General features: G+C 43.4%; 1 protein-coding gene across 5 annotated transcripts in view; it reads left to right on the forward strand.

Annotated features, from left to right (window-relative positions):
* LOC115900399 overlaps positions 1-24,239 on the forward strand; it is a 36,350-nt gene that overhangs the window by 3,015 nt on the left and 9,096 nt on the right. Inside the window, exons 2-5 of one of the 5 annotated variants that reach the window (XM_030941047.1) lie at positions 14,279-14,366; positions 14,584-14,989; positions 19,620-19,822; positions 23,432-23,543. In XM_030941047.1, the coding sequence (XP_030796907.1) occupies positions 14,629-14,989; positions 19,620-19,822; positions 23,432-23,482 (615 nt within the window). In that variant the 5' untranslated portion in view covers positions 14,279-14,366; positions 14,584-14,628 and the 3' untranslated portion in view covers positions 23,483-23,543. Of the gene's footprint in view, positions 1-14,278; positions 14,367-14,536; positions 14,990-15,776; positions 15,916-19,619; positions 19,823-21,612; positions 21,751-23,431; positions 23,544-24,239 lie in introns of those variants that run through there. The other 4 variants (XM_030941050.1, XM_030941048.1, XM_030941049.1 and 1 more) reach the window with 4 other exon arrangements.

Here is a 24,239-nt window from a genome sequence, read left to right on the forward strand (position 1 = left end):
CTTTCAGGCCATGCTCTGATATATAAACTAGTTCTTCAAATGAGGCTGACACCTCACACGTTGTCTGAAGGGAATTCCAATGAGAGAGTGGCAGGGTGAAGTTCTCCTCTAAGCTTCTTCCTTCCTTAAGATTTGATCTGGATCCTTGGGTGCAATATCTACAACTTCAATAACTTTTCTTTTTATTGACTAGGACATTATGAGAGTTCTCATGTATGTGGAGTTGCTAAAAATAAAAGTTTAAGAAATTGCTGGCCGGGCGCGGTGGCTCACACCTATAATCACAGCACTTTGGGAGGCCAATGCAGGTGGATCACCTGAGGTCAGGAGTTTGAGGCCAGCCTGACCAACATGGTGAAATCCCTGCCTCTACTAAAACTACAAAAATTAGCTGGTTGTGGTGGCGGGCACCTGTAATCCCTGTTACTCAGGAGTCTTAGGCAGGAGAATCACTTAAACCTGGGAGACGGAGCTGGCAGTGAGTCGAGATCACGCCGTTGCACTCCAGCCTGGGCAACAGAGCAAGACTCCATCTCAAAAAAAGAAAAGAAAAAAAGAAAGAAAAAGAAATTTCCTAATTACTGACTTGGTGATTCCCTCAGGGTCTTGGAACTAGCCAATGTAGGACAACTGTCACTGTCCTTTCCAGAGCCTTGGATCTTTCTCCCAGTGGTAATGTACAACAGTAAAGGCAGCCTGCATAAGAAGTGTATTCAACAGAGAGGCAGAAGTTGGGGTCTGCAAATAACATAAGTAACCTCCAGGATGAGGGTGGGAAAGTGAGTTTACTTCCTTTCACTGCAAATGGAGGGCTTAAATCTAATCCTTGAGCCCCTACCTCACAAGGGCAGGAAACCCTAAACAAGTCACCTGCTCATTCTCTACAGATCTGCCGTCCCTTTTCTCCTATTCTGGCCTGAAACAAAAAGAAAAAGAGATTCCAATCCTCTCCAAGATGTTACAAATAAATCAGACATTGCCACCAAAATGTGTATCTTTGATACACCAAAACATATATCAAAAGCTAGCTTGTATCAATGATTCACTCTCGCCCAAAGACAAGCGGTACAATGTTTATGAAAAGTAACTTCTGATCTTAAGGTACATTGATAGAAAGAATAAAAATTCAAGGGTTAGTTGGCTATCGTGATAAGCATCTGGAATGTGGTTACCACATTCAGCCTGATCTGCCATTCTATTTGGACTGAGATGGGCCCTCCTGTGTACGATAGAAAAAGTAAGTCCAAATGTGTGTTTAATGCAGCTCTGGTTCACTTTCACTCGGGTCACCGCCTTCCTTTGCTCACTTAATTTCCCTGAAAAGTAGGTCAGCACCTTCTGTAACAAGTTGGAAGGAGAGCTAAGACCAAGCCTATCACTCCAACAGACTTGAAGAGATACAGGGTGTACAGGACATAGTTCAGGCTTGGTAGCCAGATATGCTCGGATTTGAACACTCAAGAGTAGCTCCATCTTTCACTGGCTATGTGACCTTGGGTAAGTTTCTTTGCCCTCTGCCACAGTATTCACAACTATAAAGTGGGAGTTATGGAGGGGCCTCTGTGGAACACCGCAATGGCTATGTCCCCCCCAGCTCCAAGGGCCATCATGCAGTTGTTGTGAGGGTTAAAACACCTGACACATCAAGGACACTTAGGAAAGGGCAGCCCATTCTGGTTTTATTCCAATTTCATTTGTTCAGTCATTCTTGGAATGGCCAGTTGTATTCTAAAGCACTGAACCTTAGCCCTAAGCAAAGCAGTCCAAGCTCATGACAGATATTAAACAGTTATTCCCAGAGATGTCAGCCAGAAGGCTAAGGAGTTGGAGACCCCTTATTTTCTTCTCTGAAGTTTGTCACAGCTGACAGATGATGGATGGGTATGCATCAGTCCAAGTGACACCACAGAATCCATTTGATTTTCTGTTTCTCATTTTATCCTCTTGAGCTTGGCTCTTTCCCTCCGTCTGTGGAAAACCCCCCAACCCCCTCCATCTCTCCACTCATTTCTCCCCAACCCAATCCCTGACCCCAATCACATCCCCCACTCACTCACAATCACAGATAGGTGGAGGATGTGCATCTGCTCCTCAACAATCTCTGAGGGCTCTTGGAGAGTTGGGGCAGTGACTTGGGCCAGCTGCCTGGAGCTGCTCATGGAGACGTGGAAGTACAAGGTGCTATTCTCCAGCCACTGCTGTCTCCAGTGCACCAGCAAGATGTCCGCCACCATGCCAGACATCTCTGCAAGACAAGACCCGAGGCACTGGGTGAACTGTACGCCTGGTCTTGGTGCTGCAGGGAGGAAGAGAACCCACATAATCAGGAGCTCAGAGGCACCTGTTTTTTGCCAGGATGGCTTTCCTCACATCAAGTCCATGAGCCAGGCTTCATCACTTTCATTTATAGATGGGTCAACTGTGACCAAGATTCACCTAAAGTAACAGAGTAGTGGAGGCAGGGTTTGCACCCAGATCTGCCTGAGCCCCTTTTTGATACACCATGCATGATCAGATAATTCACTCTACTCTGATAGTGGAATAAAACTAAGGATAATATGCTTTCATTGTTTTGAGGCTATGGAACTAGAAGAAGACGAAAGAAATCCATGAAAGGAGTGGGAGTTGAGAGTATGGATTCTTTAGAAGTTGAGCTGGAAGTACTCATGTCCAAACCTCAGAGCCAGGAAGGCCCAAAAGGGCACCAGCTCAGCTGAGGTAGCTCAGGGTCATCTTGCACAGAAAAGGAGCTTGGCAAGAGGGTTGCCCTGGCCGTGTTCCTCTTGCTTCCACGAGAGCAGCTCCATTTTTTTGTAAGTTATATAGTGTACTCCCAAGCAAGAGAATGTTGGCACAAAGGTTTCCTTGGCTAAAAAATACTTGCAAAGCTACTACCCCATCCCAACGTTCTCATATAGCCAGTGGGGGTGAGGACATTCTAGTAAATTATAAAATTCAATCTCCTGACTTGAAGTTTCTTACTCTTATCTCTATGCTAGTTTTCCTTCTGTAAATAGTTTTAAAATGATTATCATTTGAATAGTATTTTTGTTCAATGTATCATACCTTTTTATTAGTAAAAAAGGGTGATGGCTTAAGGTGCTAAAAGTGTCATCACAAGGGATTGTACAATTGTTCCACAGTCCCCTCGAGTAAAGGGGTGTGTACCCCTTTTAAAATGTCCTAGAAGGACAAGGCCTATCAGTGCATCTTATGGATGAATACAAGAGAAGGGTGATGGAGTTCTTGGAGGATCATTACATCTGCACTCAAGGGGGACAAATAGGAGACAAATAGCCTTTATAGTGTCCATCAGCAGACAAGTAGCCTTAGTAGTGTTGGAGGCTTAGAAACTTGGCTCCTCCCTCCTGAGACAGCTATGACCTTGGACAGTATTCCTACAGTCCCCAAAGGCCTCAAGTGCATTCACACACACACGAGGAGGACTGATAAGCAAACTGAGTTACAGCCTCTTATCCAATCAGCTCTCCCCATGTCCCACTGCAGGGCCCATCATATCTGGTGACACAAAATGAAAAAGAATCATCTTGAAAAGAGGAGGAGATGATACCACCAAATCACCTACTCATCACCCAAATTCTACTGAATTATTCTTTTTTTTTTTTTTTTTTTTTTTTTTGACAGAGTCTTGCTCTGTCGACCAGGCTGGAGTGCAGTGGTGCGATCTTGGCTCGCTGCAAGCTCCGCCTCCCAGGTTCACGCCATTCTCCTGCCTCAGCCTCCCGAGTAGCTGGGACTACAGGCACCCGCCACCACGCCTAGCTAATTTTTTGTATTTTTAATAGAGATGGGGGTTTCACCATGTTAGCCAGGATGGTCTTGAACTCCTGACCTCATGATCCACCTGGCTTGGCCAAAGTGCTGGGATTACAGCTGTGGGCCACTGTGCCCGGCCTACTGAATTATTCTTATATCACCCATGTCCAATAGACTTTCCTTCCTTGAAGTTCACAATCAAAAATCCTTAGGAGATGTTTAGCACTTAATAAGGGCTAAAAAATGTTAGCTATGAATTTTTAAGTTCGGTATTGATTTATTATCATCATCATCATTATTGATAGAAACAGAATTTAATTCATCCTTCAACTGCTCTGAAAAGAATAAAAAACAAAAACTGAGCCATCTTTGACAGTTTGCTTTCTCTCCCACTCCTCATCCAGTAAGGGCTTCTTAACCTGACTCTCTTCTTCCACTTGTCCATTCTGTTCTCAATCAGGAGCCAGAGTAATCCTGCCAAACAAAAGTCATCTCACATCACTAAGTCCTCTGTTTACAGTTTTTCCATGGCCTCCTACTCATTCCAAGTAAAAGACAAAGTGGCAAGAACATAGTAAGTTATTAGGCCAAGTGAACACATGTTTGGGCTTCCCTTGCAGCTGGAAGAGTTGAACAGGCCTTGAGACAATCACAAAGATTTGTCAGCACTTAGAGCACAAGCCCCAAAGGGCCCTGCGAACCCACTGTGGTGCCCACGGGGAGGGACTGGCTGGGTGACCAATTTGAAGAGCAGGTCTCCTCTCAGCACCTTCTCTTCATCCCAGGCTGGGGTGATCTGCTGCCCCACTGACCCCCTCCCAGCCTCAGCACCCGAGGCCTTGGCAGTAGCTTCCCTGGCAGACAGCCAGCTGGGCCAAGGCAAGATGAAGACATTATGGTAAATGGCCTGGTTCATTTTTCTGTCAGTACATCAAAGCTCAAAACCAGAGTTTCAGGGAACCCAGGGCTGAGAGCTAGACTAGAAATAACAGCGTCTAATTCTGTAGTTCCACGTGCTGCTGGCTAAGCAGGCACTCCATATGCTGAGTGTCCCTGGAGTGGCACCAGAGAAAAAGCTCCAAGGTAGGCTACATCTGGTTGACACAGCCTGGCATAGATGACGGCGGAATGAACAGAGGGGTGCTTGTGGAAATCTGAGGTACTCACTTCTAGCGCTGTCTCCAGCCAGTCCCTGAAATCTCACTATTAAAGAGGCTTCCCCTTTCCATGTTCAGATGAGAAAGTAGAAGGTTGCAGAAGGTTAGTGACTTGTTTAAGTTCACTGGTGAATTTGTACCTAGCTAGAACCAGTGGATTTCCAGTCCATGCAATTTCTACTATGCCAGTTGCACTTAACATCTCCTTTTTCTTGACTAAATTAGCCCATGGGCCAAAACTAGATTGAGCTCACTGTTTGCTACAGTGATGAGTGCACAGTCAGCAGAGAGTAAATGTTAAATGATAATAACAGTGTGTGAAACACAGTAAATATTTAATCACAGAGAGTAACTCCAGACTTACTTTATTACAAAGAAAAGAAACTGTTGTTGAAGACAAGAGAGGAGGGGTATAAAATGTTAAAGGGAAAACTGCTTTAGCAGAAGCAGAAGGCCGTGCTCATTCATTCACTCATTATTCGTTTATTCATGCATTTGTTTATTTAACATATTTATCAAACACCTACTCAATTCCAGGCAGCTCAATAGCTCAGAATATGGGGTTAAATGAGACATAGCCTTGCCTTCAGGGAGCTCATAGTTATTTAGCAGTGGATATTCTACCCAGCCCACTGTCTCCTCACTCATGTTACTGTCCACACGCATGCACGCTCTCCATTTACCAAGGTCCAGGTGACTGTGTTATCGGGACTATCTCCTGCCATCACCCCTTCATCGTATACTCTATCCCCGCAGGACTTAAAACTATTCCTGAAACAGGCCAGACTCCCACTTGTCCCAGGTCATGAGTATTTTCTGCCCAACATTCCTAGCACTCTCCTCCAAGAACCTGGAAGCTGGCTTCTTCTCAGTATTTGTCTCTCAGTCCAAATGATACCTGCTTAGAGAAACTAAGCCTGTCTACTCTAGCTGAAGTAGTCCTCTTCACGCACATCCAATCTTTATTATATACCTTTTACAAAAATTTTCGATACCAGTTATCACGATTAGAAATTCAGGCCTGGTGTGGTGGCCCACGCCTGTAATCTCAGCACTTTTGGAGGCCGAGCAGGCAGATCACTTAAAGCCATGCGTTTGAGACCAGTCCGGCTAACACGGTGAAAGCCCATCTCTACCAAAAACACAAAAATTAACTGGGCATGGTGGCATGTGCCTGTAATCCCAGCCATGACTCAGGAGGCGGAGGCACAATAATTGCTTGAACCTGGAAAGTAGAGGTTGCAGGGAGTGGAGATCATGCCACTGCACTCTGGCCTGGGCAACAGAGTGAGACCATGTCTCAAAAATAAAATAAAATAAAATAAAATAAATAAAATAAAATAAAAATTGATGCTCTACATTTCCTTGAACATGTATTTATTGTCTCTCTCTCGAGGAGAGCAGAAACCTTGTGTGTCTTATTTCCTGCCATCTCTCAAGCACTTTGGAAAGTGCTTGGCACATAATACATGCTCAGTAAATAATTATTGAATCACTGAGATACATATAGATATATGTGTATGTATATATATTTCAAATACTCATGTCCTTTTTCATCTTTAAAAGCTTAATGCATATATATATATATATATATATATAAGAATGATTTGGTATATATATATTTTTGTATTTACATATATTTCAGTGACTCAGTAACACACTTACACACATTCATAATAAAATGCTGGAGGGACTAAAAAGTAAAATTCAAAGAGTGTTACATTTCATCAGAGGATAAAAAAAAAGAGAAAAAGTAAAGGTCTATTGAAAACTCAAAGGTGGGAAAAGACTCTCCTAGCTTGCAGCCAAGAACTACTTCCAAAAGGTGGTGGTAGGAGCAGTGTAGAAGATGGACATACTGATGTCCCTCAGAGGAAAGGAGGAGAAGGCATAGAGATCAGCTGGTCATCTCAGGGGCATGAAGCTGCGTGTATATGTTGGAGTGGAGCAGAATGTCAGGTTAGAAATGTAGTTCAAGGCCGGGTGCGGTGGCTCATGCCTGTAATCCCAGCACTTTGGGAGGCCAAGGTGGGCGGATCACAAGGTCAGGAGTTCGAGACCAGCCAGACCAATATGGTGAAACCTTGCCTCTACTAAAAATATAAAAATTAGCCAGGTGTGGTGGCACACACCTGTAGTTCCAGCTACTCGGGGGGCTGAGGCAGAAGAATTGCTTGAACCCGGGAGGCAGAAGTTGCAGCATTCATGGGTGATTGTCACACATCAAGTCTTGCTGAGTGGGCCTGGGAAATAATCGCAAATACGGCCTTTTTGATCTCTAAAATGCTTAATTAATGCAAAGCTTTATTATCTCTCTCAGGTGCTATTGCAAATGGTTCTGTGCCAGTCAGGGTCTCACCAGAGAAAAGGAGACATACTCAGAAAGGTCATTGAGAAGTATTTAATGAAGGGAGCATTTACAAAGGCTTGGACAGTTTTAAGACAAACCAATAATGAGCAACAAAGTACTCCAAGATCAACAACAGCAAGGAACTGTGACCACCCTAGGCCTGAAGGCACAAGGGATGGTGGGGGATGGAATATTATAAAACCCTAAAAAATCCAGAGCTGTAGGAAAGGGCTACCATATAGCTGCCAGATAGGAACTATAGCCTTTACTAGAATAACCCAGCCACTGCCTGTGCACAACCCAGGATGGAATTTTTCAAGAGAGTAAATTCCCAACCTCATTCTCCTTCTACCCACCAATTTTTTGTAGGTTTCTCACACAGGTTGACCTCAACCAAACACCCAAGGATGTTTAAATGAAACAAATCATACAAGTCAGCCTTTCTGGGTGCAGCAGGTGGGAAAAGGGGATCTCAAGAAGCAAATGAAGACTATTCAGTAGGCCCCTTAATAGGTATCCCTACCTTCAGGCTTCCTTCCTTCCAGCCATCCATCAAAAGGCTACCAGGATGAAATTTCTAACTTGTCAATCTGACTATATAATTCCTTTGCCCAAAACCCTCCAATGTTTTCTACTGTCCCTCAGGATAAAACCTAATTTATTGAGCCTGACACACAAGGCCCTTCCTGGCCTGTTATATGCACTTCTCCCCAGTCTGATCTCTTGCTATGCCTTTCCTTGCACTTATGTATGAATTCTGACCAGATATTTATATAACGTACCACATATACTATGATTTTTTCCTAATTCAATATGTTATGCTCCTCTATGCTTTCATAAGGAGGAATATTGCATGCTGCATAAGATCACAGGATCTGGAGACCAACTACTTGAATTTGCATCCCAGCTCCCCTGTGTTCAACCTGTGTGTTTTTGGGCAAGCTCTTCACTTCTTCCTGCCTCAGTTCCCCCATCTACCAAATGAGGATAATAACAGCACCTGCCTCACAAGGTTGTAATCAAATCAGATAGTACAAATTAGCTCTAAGGTTGGTCTTGGTATTTAGAGAGCACTCCACAGTTACATTTGTTATATATATAGTTATAGCATCCTCTTTTACCACTGTCTTGAGATATATATATATATACACACACACACACACTATATATATATATAATACACATACACACAATATATAAGTTATATATATATAGTCTCTTTATACAGCTGACTTCCCTTATTGGATCCTAGTGCAGGGACATGTCAGAATTATTTGTGTAGCCTGGTGCCTGGCACAGCAGCTGAAGAGAGTAGGGACTCCATAAATGTTCTGTATGTTTAACTGAGCTGTCCCATATTTGAAGTCAGATAAGTATTTCCAGAGAACAGAGAGAAGAGATAGCAATTTGGGGTGTCAATAATGGCTGGATTCCCATACAACAACTCTACAGAAATTTACCTAACATCTGGCTTAAATTCAGGCATCATGGAGAATGCACATGAAAAGAAAGTGTTGACTTTCAAGGAGCTTATATTTTCATGAAGCGAGATAGGGGAATTTCATATAGAAAATGGACACCCTTATGATTCTGTTTAGACATGAATATATGTATATACAGCTGGAAAAATAATGGACCACAAAGAATGGCACTTTCTAAATAGTGGGATCGGAGATGATTTTAATCATGTTCTGATTCATTTTTCTATGCTTTTTCTATATTGACTATATATTACCTCTGTAGCAAGATGCAAATAGACACTCACTTTAAAGATTCATTTAGTCAACCAACTTCTTCTGAGATCTGGCATTGTGGGACTCTGTCCTTGGGAACTTAGTCCAAGGGCCTGAGAAAAGACATGCTATAAATAGCTATAAAGCAAAGTAGGAAGCTTAGAGGAAAGGAGATTACTTCTGGCTGGATCTAGAAAGTCTTCATGGAGGAGTCTCAAATAATTGGCAAGATTTTGACAAATGGCTATGTGGCAGAGGGTACTTCAGATGGAGGAGTGGCATAAGGGCAGGAGGGCAAGAAGGTCACAAATGTACAAAGGGATACAGTGGGGGAAAAACAGTATAAAATGCAGAAGCCACCATTACAGAGAGAGGCTGGGGGCTACCAACCCTTGCCCATGGACCATCACCTAGCAGAATAATATAAGTGCTGGGTTCCACTTGGGGCTCCCTTATGCAATCAGACCAAGGTCAAGTTCAGAGGTTAATAAAGCTCTCCATATACCACGAATTAAGATGACAAGGTAGATTGACTGGTGGGCGAATGGATGAGTGGATGGACCCCAGTCATTCCAACCTACTTAAACAGCCCGGGTTAATGAAAAGCCTGGGTTACTGAATTTTGAGTCAAAAGTTTATATTTGTGTGATCCCTCTACAGTACCTGACTGGTATCTTGGAGCACAAATTACAGAGCCTCTGTGATTTTCTTTACTTGTAAAATGGGGGTCACAGTCTGGCCTACTTACTTCACACATCTAAAGTAGAATGGAAAGAAAATAAGGCCATATATAGCAACGTGCTTGGAATTCTGCAAAGTTTTACAGTTAGTTCTGAAGGCAAATGCAATCATTCAATGACATACTTCATCCACCAATATACCTTCCAATAATTATCTACAGACTGTTTAAAATGTGCCAGGCACAGTGCTAGGTCCTAAGGATAGATTGGAGGAAAAGATCGATTTGACTACTATCCTCACAGACTTTCCAATTTAGTCTGGATATTCTTCTGTTCCCTCTAAGCAGCAGCAAGCATTTCCCCTTGCTTCTTTTTTTCAGTCATCCACCCATTTAATCATTAATTCATAGTAGAAGAAGATGCCTTCTAGGACATTGCAGTCTCCATTGTTTAGCATGCAGCAGATGTGCAATAAATATTTGTCTAATCAATGCATCACTAAATGTACATTTCCTGAGTTTCTTGTCCTCAAGAAAGTCACAATCTAGGAGAGCAGAAAAAGGAAAGTCAGCAAGGGTGATGGGTGTGTGGTGATGATCTCAAGATAGGAGGCACAGCATGTTACAGGAAAACATGTGACAGGTCAGTTAATGCTCCTCATTTATCAGGGGTTTGGACAGGGCAAAGAGGGAGAATCTGGACATTTCATAATTCTAAGAGATCCTGATGTGAGGCCAGGTTAAATGCCCACAGGATAACTTCAGTGGTGTGCTAGGTTTGGGAGGTCGCCCGTGGGGACAGAAGGTGGAGAGGTGGCAGGGACCATAACATGGCCAAAGCTCCTTGACAGCAGCTGGAGAAGAGATTCAAGCTCTTCTGGAGAGGATGGTACTCTTTAAATAGTGGGACTAGAGTCTCCAGACTCCAGAGGTGCCTCAGACTCCTCATCCCCAACCCCAGCTGTCAGCCCTCATCTCTGCCTCTGCCTGCAATCTGCCCATTTCCACCTCCTTTCTTTGGGGGGTTAAGGTGGGCAGATCAATTAAATCTATCCTGGTTTCTTAAGAGCTGTACATATTCCTTTTAAACGTATTAAACACATAGGGACCCATGGCTAGGATGGGGTCCCTGGAGGCTGGAGGTGATACCATCCCACAGGACCCAGTGCCAAGATAATCCCCAAAATGACCCCTACGCCCGTGGTCTCATGAGAGCAGGAACTGGGGCTGGGCTTGGCCTGAGTCTCTTGAGCATAGAAGGCTCAACAAAGCCCCTTCTGAATCTGTCCCAATTTAGTTATAGAGACATTATGGCTAGTGCAGGGGTCATGTGACAGGGGAATCCTGAGAGGCAGGAAGTGGAAGAGGCCTTTCTGAACTGAGATGCTAGAGCTAAGACAGGAAGTGAATTCCATGCAGAAGAAACAGCAGGTACACAGATCTCAAGGAGGGAGAGAAGCAGCAGTGAGGTTGGAGTGGGTGGGGAAGGCAAGAGGCCACAGAGGCTGGGCCACTCTGGACCTTCTGAGTTGTGGGAGACTCTGGGTTGTAGTCTAAGAGCAAAGAAGAGCTACGAGAGGGTTTTGAGGAGAGAAGGGATGGTGCTGATTTATTATTTTAACATGCAGCTCATGGCTGCCATGGAACGCAGGACTATCAGAACTGGGGTGGTGATGGCAGGAGGCTGGAGATGAGGTCAGCGCTGTGACCATCTGAGCAGAGCATGTGGCGGTCTGTACCTCACACTGTGCTGGTCTGTACCTCACACTGTAAGTCACTGGGTCCCAGGACTTATCTGACCCTCCAGAACATCAGGAGGTCCTCCACCAACTCTGGCGCGAGGTGACAGGTACAGATGAGCTCATGTAGGGCTTGACTCTCCTGACCCCCCATGACACTGGAACTCTCCTGATTCCCTCACCCAAGAACCAAACTGTCCCCCACTCTTGCCCCTGAGAGATCAAGCTCTAATCATGGCCTCCCTTGCTCACACATTCTCCATGGTTCCACACTGGCCTTGTGAGAAATTCATGCACCCAGCCTGACATTCAAAGACCCTGCCCTAATCAGCTCCTGCCTACTTATCTCTATCTTTGATAAATATTTCTGTCTAGAAGGCCCTTTTTTCCCTTCTTCACCTGCCCAACTCCTATTCACACTTCAGAACTCAGCTCAGGTCAGATGAAGTGGCTCATGCCTGTAATTCCAGCACTAGGAGAGGCCAAGACAGGAGGATTACTTGAACCCAGGAGTTCAAGGCCAGCCTGAACAACATGGTGTAACCCCATCTCCACAAAAAAATACAAAAATTAGCCGTGTGCAGTGGCATGTGCCTGTAGTCCCAGCCTGAAGAAGGAGGATCAATTGAGCATGGAAGGTCAAGGCTGCAGTGAGCAGTGATTGTGCCACTGCACTGAGCTATAGAGAAAAAATAACTCAGCTGAAAAAAAACCCATTCCTCCAGCAAGCGCTCCTTGCCATTCCTCTGGAATCCTACAGTCCCCATCCTTCTCCTCTAGTTCTGACCCCATGGGGCTGGCAGTAGATTTATCCAGACTTGTCTCACCTAGACTAGACAGCCCTCTAGATCAGGCCTAGGAAAGGACAGTAAAATTTGGAGAGTGCAACAGGTCAAGAGAGACATTACTGACTCCCTTGTCTTTAGCTTCCCTTGACAACTTCCTCTCAGACTGCCCGAGCTGACACCCTGCCCTGAAATACACACGCTTGCAAATCCAGCCACTCACCATTGACCTGTCCTGGACTCAGGTGTGAAGAGCCAACCAACGAATGCAGATGTGGAAGCCCAGGTTGTGTATGTGTATTCATAGTCATGTGAGAATTCCAGCCAAGTCCAGACAGACCCCTGGTACCCCATTCTGCAGATGTTGGTGAGGCTGGTATTTCTGGGGAGGTGTCAGCAAACGCTGAATGTGCCAGACATGAGGCAAAAGACCAAGGTTTAGGGAGGCATCTTCTATACACACACACACCTGCCCCCCTTGGCTTGTCCAGCCAGAAAGCAGAAAGCTGTGGCATCTGCCCAGCACAAAGGAAGATGGGTGGATCCACTGACCCGAGGATAGAGCAGAGCAGAAAGGACAGGAAAAATCCAAGAGAGCTTTTAAGGGGAGGAGTCATGTAGTTGGGCTTAGATGCAGGGGCTAGACAGGGGCCTGAGCAGATGAGCAGGGGACTGGGCATTTGAAGCTGAGAGTCTTGCACCTCCCTACCCCTTTCTTTGCACCCTCATGCTTAAGCATTTATTATCAACTTGTGCTAACCACTGAGCTAAGCTGACCTCCAAATAATTAGAAAGCTGAAGTAAACCAACATCCATAGAAGATGAGACAGGTGACTGAGGGCCTACCGTTACAAAGCCAAGGTAGTTTGAGGCTGCAATGAGCTATGAATAACTGTGTTTTAGCCTGGGAGACAGAATGAGACCCTATCTGTAAAAAAAGAAAAAACAGTAAAAACAAAGTATAAATTAATCTCAATTAAAAAAAAAAAAAAAGGCAGATCAGATGGCCTGTAGTCCCAGCTAACCAGGAGGCTGAGGCAGGAGAATGGCGTGAACCCAGAAGGCGGAGCTTGCAGTGAGCCAAGATTGCACAACTGCCTTCCAGCCTGGGTGACAGAGCGAGACTCCGTCTCAAAAAAAAAAAAAAAAAAAAAAAAATGGCAGATGGTTTTACAGTTGTTTTATCAAAACTCAAAGAACAGGAAAGCCCAAGTTATTTCACCAAAGTCAGACCTTTTAAATAGATGATAGCTGCCCAAGTCATTTTTATGAAACAACTTTTTTTTTCTTTTTATTTTTGAGACGGAGTCTCGCTCTGTCACCCAGACTGGAGTGCAATGAGGCGATCTCGGTTCACTGCAAGCTCTGCCCCCCGGATTCACACCATTCTTCTGCCTTAGCCTCCCGAGTAGCTGGGACTACAGGCACCCACCACCACGCCTGGCTAATTTTTGCATTTTTAGTAGAGACAGGATTTCACCGTGTTAGCCAGGATGGTCTCGATCTCCTGACCTCGTAATCTCCTCGCTTCTGCCTCCCAAAGTGCTGGGATTACAGGCATGACCCACCACGCCCCGCCGAAACTTCTTTATGTCAAAACCTAAGTCTAAAAAGAAAAAAGTGTCGACCATGATAGGGGCTGTTAGGCAGGGATTTCAAGGAAGTCCTCTCCGAAGAGGTGACATCTGGGGAGGCCTGAAGCACCAGAAAGAGGCAGCCAAGCCAGGAAGAGGCAGGAATGGGAAGGTCTGGGGAAAGACTGGTCCTGGCAGGGGGAACTGCAAAGGCAAAGGCCCAGAGGTGATCAGGAGCTTGGCATTTGGAAAAATAAAGAGTCTATGTGACTGGATAGCATGATAGTGTGGGTGAGTGGGCAGAGGAGGAGATGGTGACAGGGTCTGCACCGGTCAGGCCACCTAGGTCCTGGAGCCCACAGTGAGAAGCATGTGCTTGACTCTGAGGACAAGAGAGAGCCATGAAGAGTTTGGGGACAGAGGAAAGTTGGCATTTAATTTTATAGCTTTTTGAGGTTGTTTTGTTTTGTTTTCTTACAAACAGGGTCTCAGTCCATTACCCAGACTGGAGTGAAGCTTGAAATATTTTCAAATTTATCTTGTGGTTTCTTTTTTGATCCAATGATTTAGAGGTGGGTTGTTAAATTTTCACATATTTTCAGATGTCCAATATTTCTTTCTGTTGTTAATTTCTAATTCTGTTTCAGTCAGATAACTTATTTGTTTTTCCTCTCTCCTGTCTTCTGATCCTGTTTTTCCATTGACTACCATTTTTAAAATAAACTTATTTCAGTGTGGCATTTACAATCCTATTTTATTATTTTGCTCTATTTCTGATGTGTTTTTCAGTGATTGTTCCAGGGATTATGATGTGCTTTTGATTTTTTCCAACGAATGACGGACGAAGTGATAGACTTCTTCCCCGGCTGGAAGGGGGCTCTGGAGCGCTGCCCGGAGGCAGTGGATGGAGGGCACCGGGCACGGCACCAAGAGCTCTGCAGCCAGGGTCTGGTGCACCCTCTTGTTCCACCTCCCAGGAGCCACGCAGCCAGCACCCGCAGCGGCCTGTGCGCCCCAGCCAGGCTCGACCTCAGCGCTGTGGCAGCCGTATACCTCACCTGGGCAGGCCTCGGGCTGCATGCAGGCCGTAGAGTGCCCAGGCCCCTTGAGGCAACCAGAGGGCTGGATCTGCAACACGGCCCCGGGGAATGGATGATGCACAGGCGACGAAGCTACACTGTCTTTCCTTTTGCAGGTGAGGGGGAAGAAAAAAGAAAACAAGGAAATGAAAGATTGAAAATGTATGGGCTCTCTTTCCTTTCCTTTGCTCCTGCGTGCTCTCTGGGGTTGGGGGGCACAGCGAGCTTCAAGAGGTGGCCGGGATTCCCCCTGCCTCGCCCTCAGTTCCCTGGGAGAGGTCAGCACGGCCCCTCCCGTGGGCGTCACAGAGACCAATGCGGGTCCCCTTCTCTGGGAAGGGGCGAGTCTGGAGTTCGCAGGGCCCCTCGCGGGCGCTGACGCAGAGGGAAGCTGAGGTGGCACCGTACCCCAGGGTCCCTGCCTGCCTTCTGGGGAGCCCGGTGACCCAGGCAGCCGCAGTGAGACCGCGGTTGTCTGGGCCCTACCGAGGCCCCCGGGCTCCCACAGGATGGATGGGGACAGTGAGGCTGGGGAGGCCCTGCTGCCCTCGGTACTGTCCCTCCAGCTCCCAGCTTTCCGTAGTTCTCTGGGCCCCCTCAGCAGAGGGTCAAGGGAGCCCATCCTGGATCCTGAGGCGCCGAGTTTGAGGGACCCCAGAGCTCCGGTCAGGCCGCTTCCTTTGCTGATGGCGAAGCTGAGGTCCAGAGGAGGGCAGGGGCAGGTCCCAGGCGCTAGGGAGCCGATCTCGGGGCTGGGGTCCTAGGGAGGTTCCTGCGACCTCCAGGGCCCTAGAGCCAGGGAGGATGAGAGACCCGGCGCCTTTCGTCCAAGCTGCTTCTGGCCAATCCGAGCCGCGGCCCCTTTAAGAAGGGGTGGTGCTTCAGCCTGGCGCGAGGGACGCCGCCAGCCTGCATTCCCATACGGAAGCCGAGACTGCGCTTCCTGCGCGGTCCCAACAGCCTTAGTTGCTGGGTCAGAGCGAGCTTCGGAGAAGCGGTGGTGGTTTCCATGTGACGGCGGAGGAAGAGGGAGGTCTTGGAGGTAAGTGGCGGGGGCATGGACCCCACGGGGAACCCTCCTGGCCTCCCTGCACCTTCCTGGCCGCTCCCTGCTTTCGGGCTCTGACTTCTTGGTAGGCATCTGGGCCCGAGTTGTTTGCGTGGGGCCGGTTGTGGGACCCTGGCCGCGGCAACGTCTACATCCCGGTCAGGAAGTCTATGCCCCTGTCCGACCCGCGTTCGGTGTACAGGAGCGCCCTGGCCCAGAGCCGGCGGTGAAGCGCGGGACCTGGGTCCCTGTGAGCCCCACGGGGCTCTGAGCTGGGGTCTAGGGTTATTTTTGATGCCTCAGGACCGTTAGAAAGAGACCTTGTTAGAGCAAGGGACAGCTGTAGTCTCAATTCTTTGAGGAGTCTCTAGCTATTTAGCGGTTTTCCATGGTGTGTATCCTAGTTTTCATTTCCACCTACAGTGTGTGTGTGAGTTCCCCTTTTTCGAAAAGCACACACACATTCCTTTTTTTTTTTTTTGAGATGGAGTCTCGCTCTGTCTCTCAGGTAGAGTGCAGTGGCGCCATCTCGGCTCACTGCAACCTTTGCCTCTCAGTTTCAAGCAATTCTCCTGCCTTAGCCTCTGAAGTAATTGGAACTACAGGCGCCCACCACCATGCCTGGCTAATTTTTGTATTTGTAGTAAAGACGGGTTTCACTATATTGGTCAGGCTGTCTCAAACTCCTGACCTCGGGTGATCCTCCCGCCTCAGCCTCGCAAAGTGCTAGGATTACAGGTGTGAGCCACCGCTCCCGGCCCCTCCTATTTTGAAAAAAATTTCTAGGAGTATTCAATAAGTGTGAGATTATCTGCGTGTGGTTTTGAATTACAGTTTTCTAATGAATAGTTAATTTTGAGGACCTTATCTCTTATCTGTTGTTAGATTTTATGTCTGCGCAGAATTGTCCAGGTTCTTTGCGACATATTAGATTGGATTATTTTGCTACTTTGTAGTGTTTTTTTTGTGTGTACACATTAGATGACAACTCTTCATGAATTACCTGATTGCCTGAAGTTTTTGCCTAATCTATAGGATGCTTTTTTATTTGGAAAGTAGTTTTCTTTGCTGTGTAGAAACTTTTCAGGTTGATGTAGTCCCATATGTTTATTTTTGCATTTCATGCATGTAATTTTGGTCACCCATATAAGAAAATATGTATCAGTGACAAAGCATTTAATTGTCAATGAGGTTTTTCTTCCAGGGTATTACTTTTCCTCTTTGCAAAGGTGAGCAGAGATTCGAGTGACCCAAAATATATGCTCAACCTGTGTGTTAGTTAAAAACATTTTGTGATTTATGGCCTTCAATTTGAGGGAGGTGATTTTCATACATTGTGTAAAATAAGAGTCCTATTTCTCGCTGCTACATCCGGATATCATTTTTCTTAAAGGTATTCATTGACCAGACTCTGCCTTCCACATTGTGATGTTCTTTATCAAAGTCCTTTGACTATGTCCATATTTGTGTTGGTCATGTTTTTGTCCTCCTTGTTTTTGTCCATAGTTGTAGGTATTTGTTTTTATGCAAGTACCATATATCTGCTGCATAACTACACCTTGGCAGTGTAATTTGATATCAAGCATTGTGGGTCCTCGCTTTGATTGTATTTCTCAGGATTCCTTTAGATATTCATTACTTTTGTGGTTCCCTGTGATTTTTAGCAATATCTATTTATTTCTTTTAACATTGTTTTGCAACATAAAGGTCCATAATTAGGGGTACATTTTCATACATGTAGATTGGGTAATGATCAAATCAGAGTACTTAGGATGTCTATTCCCTCATCTAGGTATTTTTTTTTTTTTTTTTTTTTTTTGTGGAGAGAACATTCAAAATTCTACCTTCTTGCTCTTTAAAAAATTGTAATCTTGTTAACTCCAGTCACCAGGCTGAGGAGGAGAACACTCAGATTTATTCCTTTAAAGTTAGGATAACTCTGTTTCCTTAACCAATCCTTCCCCATTCCGCCTCTATCTCCCAGACCCTGGTAACCAATATTGTGCTTTCTACTTCTTTAAGATAAACATCTTAAGATTTCACATGAGTCGTATCCTGCAGTGTTTGTCTTTCTAGGCATAACTCATTACATTTAACATAATGTTTTCCAGGTTCTTCTGGGTTGCTCTAAATGACACTGTTTCATTATTTTGATGGCCAAATAATATTCTCTAGTGTATGTATATGAGAGTTTCTTGATCCCTTTACCTGTGAATGAACAGGTGGGTTGAATGTGTATTCTGTAGTGCTAGATGGTATGTTATTTCTTTTTTTTTCTATTATTTGCAGGACCCCCAACTGTTTTTTATAGTGTTAATACTAATTTACATTTCCACAAACAGTTCCACTTTCTGGAAATTTGTAACAGGAATTATCTTTTTAAATATTTTTATCTTTTTGTAATATTCATTCTAGTTGGAGTGAGATGAGATCAGAGTGTGGTTTTGATCTACATTTTTTCCATGAGTAGTAATGTTAACCACGTTTTTGTAAACATTGGGTCAGTTTCCTGTCTTCTTTGCATAAATAGCTCCTCAGGTTATTTGCCCCATTTTGGTCTGGTTATTTTTCTGTTTTTCTTTTTTTTTTTTCTGCTAGCTGGTAGTATTACTGGCTTGTACCTTTTCAAAAATAACCACTTATTCACTGTATGTTTGCCCAAACTTTTCTTATAATTTTTAGTATACTTTTTCATTGTGTTCATTGTTTCCTTTGTTGGGCCCAAACTCTTCGGTTTGATGTGGTCCCAAATGTGTATAATTTCTTGGTTTGCTGTGCTGTTGTTTACTAATCAAGGAAAAACAAAATCACCAAAGCAGTCCATTGTCAATTATTTTTTTCCCTTGTATTTTTGTTACTTTTTGCATACATGAGCAAAAAGTGAGCGTACATCCAAGTATATGCACATCCCTAAGTATATGCACACTTGAGGTTGTCTTTATAGTAACTTTATGGTTGCAAGTTTTGTGTATAATCTTTAATCCTTTTGAGTTGATTATTGTGTGTTTAGTACCGTAAGAGTCTTGTGTTATTCTTTTGCATAAGGATATCTAGTTTTTGAAACCTTTTCCATTGTGTCATTTTGGTGGTGTTTTGAAAAATGTGTTCACTCTATATAAATTTGTTATTTGTTCACTCTATATAAATTTATTATTGAGTGTCCTCATTTTGCTTATTGGTCTGTGTTTCTCTGTGTATGCCAGTGACATATGGGTTGGTTAACTAGGGATTTTCATTTAATTAGAACTCAGGGAATGTGATGCATCCTGTATGGTTTGTATTTCTCAGGATAGCTTTGGAAATTCAGGGTGTTTCACATTTCCGCATAAATTTTGGCATTGTTTCTTATATTTCTTAAAACACTATTTGCCATATACTAAATGTATATAATTAGAGAGTACAAGGAAGATTTTGATACATGTATATGTTGAGTAATGATAAAATCAGGTTATTTAACATCTCTATACCTCATATAGTTAATATTTTTTGAGTGGTAACAATATTCAGAATCTTTCCTTCTAGCTACTTTGAAACATATGATACATTTGTGTTAAGGCTAGTCACCCTGCTGTGGAATGGAAAACCAGAATTGATTACTCTTTTCTGAGAGTAAGTTTTTACCCATTACTGATTCCTTCCCAGACCCCCTCCACCTCCCCGGCAGCCTCTGGTAACTCTATTCAACTTTCTACTTCTAGGAGATAAAACTTTTTTCAGTCTACATGCCTGCAATCACATGGCATGGGACTTTCTCTACCAGGCTCATTTTTTAGACCTGATGTTCTCCAGATTTCTTTATGTGGCTGCAGATGGCAGGATTTCCCAAAGCTTTGTGGCTGAAACATATTTCATGGTGCATCTGTACAGCAGTTTCTTCATCCCTGCAGCTGTGTACGGACAGGTAGGTTGGTTCTGTACCTTGGTCACAGCTACAAATGCTTTAGTACCCACGGGAAGGCAGATAGTTCTCTTCAACCTAGGGATTTCAACTGCTTCAAATGTGGAACCAGTGGTGGGGGCTGCAAGCTGACATGGTAGTTCTACTGTGAATTTTTTCCGGAACCCCTAGCTGTTTTTTCATAGTGTATATACTAATTTACAAACCCACCAATAGTGTGTAAGAGGTTACCCTTCTGTAAATTTACACTGGCTGTCACCTTCAAAAATTTTGTTTTGTTTGTTTTTGATAGTATTCATTCTGAGAGGAATGAGACAGAATCTTGGTGTGGTTTTCATGGACATTTTTGTGAGGATTAGTGATGTGGGGAGAAATCCCCACATTGCTTTCTATGGTGTCTGAACTGGTTTGCATTTCCACCAACAGCAGACGAGCATCCCTCTCCTCCTCTGCCTCGCCGTCATTCATTCTTGTGGACTGTGTCATAATTTTCATTCTGACAAATGTAAAATGCTATCTCATGGACCTTTTGCTTTGCATTTTTCTGATGATTACTGAGGTAGAGAAATGTTGTCCTGTCCGTTGGTAGCTGTAAACCTTCTTTTGAGATGCATGTTTTCATGCCCCTTGCCCTTTTTCTTCAATGAGTTTTTGTTTTGCTGATTTATTTGCTTAACATATTTGAGGTAGATTCTCGATAATAGACTTCATCAGGTGCATATGTGGGAACATTTTCTCCCGTTGTGTAGGCTATCTGTTTACTCTGTTGGTAATTTCTTCTGCTGTGCAGCAGCTCATTTGTATATTAGGTCCTACTTGTCAATAATTGTTTTAGTTGCACTTGCTTTTGGGGACTTAGGCATATCCATGCTCTGCCAAATCCTCTGTGAAGAAGGGTATTTCCTAGGTTTTCTTACAGGCTTTTCATAGTTTGAGGTCTTGCATTTACATATTTCATTCATCTTGAGTTAATTTCTGCACACTATGAGACACAGGGGCCCGCCAGTTTTTCTTCTGCAACTGGCTAGACATTTATCCCAGCGCCATCTATTGAGAGGAGGGAATCCTTTCTCCAAAGCTTATTTTTGTGGATTTTCTTGAAGATCAGATGCTATTAGGGGTGCAGGTTTATGTCGGGGTCCTCTAATCTGTTCCACTGCTCTGTGTGTTAAAGGGGTCCTTAGCTTTTCAATGAAATTTAAAATCGGGAAGTGTGACACAACTGATGTACTTTGGATTTCTCAGGATTGCTTTGGAAATTCAGGGTGTTTTGTGGTCCATATGAATTTTAGCCTTGCATATTTACATATTTTTCAAAAGGTTGGCCACATAGTAAAGTTATACAATGGGGGAAGTTAGAATGGGGCGTTTTGGTTAATGCAGACACAGAGGAATGGTAAAATCAGGATATTTAGAGTCTCTATTATCACAAACAGTTGTTCATTTCTTTGTGGTGAAAACAATTTGGAATCTTGCATTTGCAAGAGTCTGTATTATCACAAACAGTTGTTAATTTCTTTGTGGTGAAAACATTTGGAATCCTTTTTTCCAGATTTTGTGAAAAAGGTATAATGTTGTGTTAACCTCTAGTCACTGTACTGTGGAACAGAGAGGAACAACTCGTTCATCTAAGTGTAACTTTGCACCTATTTCTGATCCCTGCCCATGCCCCCTCTTCCTCCCAACATCTGGTAACCACTATTGTGCTCTCTAGATCTATGCAATAAAGCCTTTTATTTTGGATTCTACGTGAGTGAGATGTGGCAAAGTTTTTCTTTCTCTCCCTGGCTTAGGTCATTTACCATGATGTCCTCCAGGTTCAACAGTGTGGCTCCAAATGATGAAATTTCATTCTGTTTTTCTGGTTGAAGAATATTCTATTCATGTACATCCACCACAGTTACTTTATCCCTTCATCTGTGGATGGATAGGTAAGTTTGTCCTTTATCTTGGCAATTGTGAATAGTGCTGCAGTCCACATAGGATGGCAGATATCTCTTGCATGGACTGATTTCTTTTGCACTGAAAGTGTACTTAGTAGTAGAATTATTAGTGAATTCTAGTAGTTGAATTGTTAGAACTACCACTGAAGTGGTAGTTGTAGGTTTAATTTTTGGAGGAACCTCCCACTGGTTTCTGTAGTATGCACACTAATTAACATTCTTATCAAATGAGTTCCTTTCTGGAAATTTACACCAGCATTTATGTCTCTTTTAATATATTTTATCGCTTTGGTAACATCCATTTGAATTATAGTGAGATGATATGTGTTCTGTTTTGATTTACATCTTTCTCATCATTTGTGATGTTATCCAAGTTGTAAAAACTTGTTTTCAATGTTGTGTCTTCTTTGCAGAAATGTCTATTCAGGTTATTTTGCCCCATTTTGTTTGGTTATTAGTTTCTCTTTTGTGTTTTTGCTAGTAAGTAATGTTAGTTGCTTAGACATTTTGAAGACAATCTTTTTTCAGATGTGTGTTTGCTGAAACCTTTCTTGTAAACTTCAGGATAATTTTTTACTTTTTCCTTGGTTTTCTTTTTTTTTTATCTGCTTGGGCACAAACTCTAGAGTGTGAGGAGTCCCACATGTGTCTGTTTTCTTGGTTCCCTGTGATGTAGGTGACTGATGAAGAAAATCAAATTATGACCAAACTAATCCATCACCCATGCATTTTCCCCCTGTATTTTTTGTTTTGTTTTGGCATACTGTGAACACAGGTCCATGCTGACCTAAATATACCCACACCGTATGTCCTCTCATTGGAGGAGCTTGATGCTTTCAAGTTTTGTGTATGAGTTTCTAATTCATTTGAATTGATTGTTGTGGCTTTTACACAATAGGGGTCCTATTTTATTATTTTACATAGCAATATCCAATTTTCAAAACTATTAAACAGATTCCGCTTTCTTCATTGTGTTTTTTGGTGTTCTTTTACAAAATGTGTACACTACCTAGGAATTTGGGTTTGTGATTGAGCTCCCTTATTCTGTCTATTGGTTTGGGTTTCTTACTTAATGCCAGTCATCTATTGTTTAGATAACTAGCTTTTCAATATATTTTGAAATGGAGGACAGTGATGCATCCCATGTGCTTTGTATTTCCAGGATTGTTTTAGAAATTCAGGATGTTTCATGGTTCCATGTGAATTTTAGCATCATTGGCATCTTTTTTTTTAAAGAAATCACCCTAGAGTGTATGTATATAACTAGAGGGTGCAGGAGCCATTTTGATATAGGTACACCTAGCATATTGATCAAATCACAATATTTAGCGTTTATGAAGTCCTCTAAGTATTACTTGTCTGTGGAGAGGATATTCAGCATCCTTTCCAGCTATTTGGAAAATTCGCTGCAGTATTAACCCTAGTCACCCTGCTATAGAAGAGAAGGGCCGGATTGATCTCAGTTTTCTAAGTGTAACTTTGTACCCATTACCAATCCCTGCCCAGGCCCCCTCTTCTCCCCAGCCTCTGGTAACCACTGTTGAACTTTGTACTTCTATGAGGTCGTTTTAGATTCCACATGCGTGTGTTTTAGATTCTACATGTGTGAGATCATGCAGTATACGCCTTTCTCTGCCTGGCTCATTTCATTTAACATAACGTCCCCCAGGTTTTTCCACATGGCTGCAAATCACTAGATTTCACCCATTTCTATGGTTGAAGAATATTCCGTTCTGGATGAACATTGCAGTTTCCTCATCCCTTCATCAACGGATGAAAAGGTAGGTGTATTTCCTATCTTGGCTATTATGAGTACTACAATAGAGGGCAAGGCGGGTGTCTCTTCCACGTAGGAATTTCATTGGCTGTAAATGTACAGCCAGTGGTGGGTGGCTAGATGAAATGGCGTTTTTACTTTTTTTGAGGAGCTTCCAGCTGTTTTGCCTAGTCTGTGTACAAGTAGACATTCCCACCAATAGTGTATGAGAAGAGTTTCTGCAAGTCTATACTGGTGGTTTCCTTTTCAAACTTTTATTTATTTATTTATTTTTTGTTTTCGGTAACATTCATTCTATGTGGATGGAAGTGGTATCTCCGTGTGGTTTTCCTTGACATTCTTGTGAGGATTAGAGCTTGAGAGAAACTTTTCTTTTACCTGTGAGTCAATTTTACATCTACTTTTCAGATATGTCTATTCAGGTCATTTGCCCAGACTTAACTTGGGTATTTGTTTTTGTTTCTGTTTTTGTTTTTCCCTCACATGGTACTATTAGTTTCTTACACGTTTTATAATGACCCCTTTCAAAGATAGGATTTTCCCTAGTTTTCTTCCAATCTGTGAGATGCTTTCTCTTCTGGTTCATTGTTTCCTTTTCACTACATAAGAGCCAATGTTTTCCGTAGTCCCACATGTTTATATATTAGTGGTGACTTGTGTGTGCAATTAAAAACAGTGAAAAAGATTGCCAAACCATGGC

The sequence above is a fragment of the Rhinopithecus roxellana genome, chromosome 11 (genome assembly GCF_007565055.1).
Source record: "Rhinopithecus roxellana isolate Shanxi Qingling chromosome 11, ASM756505v1, whole genome shotgun sequence".
In the NCBI taxonomy this organism is placed as follows: Eukaryota; Metazoa; Chordata; class Mammalia; order Primates; family Cercopithecidae; genus Rhinopithecus; species Rhinopithecus roxellana.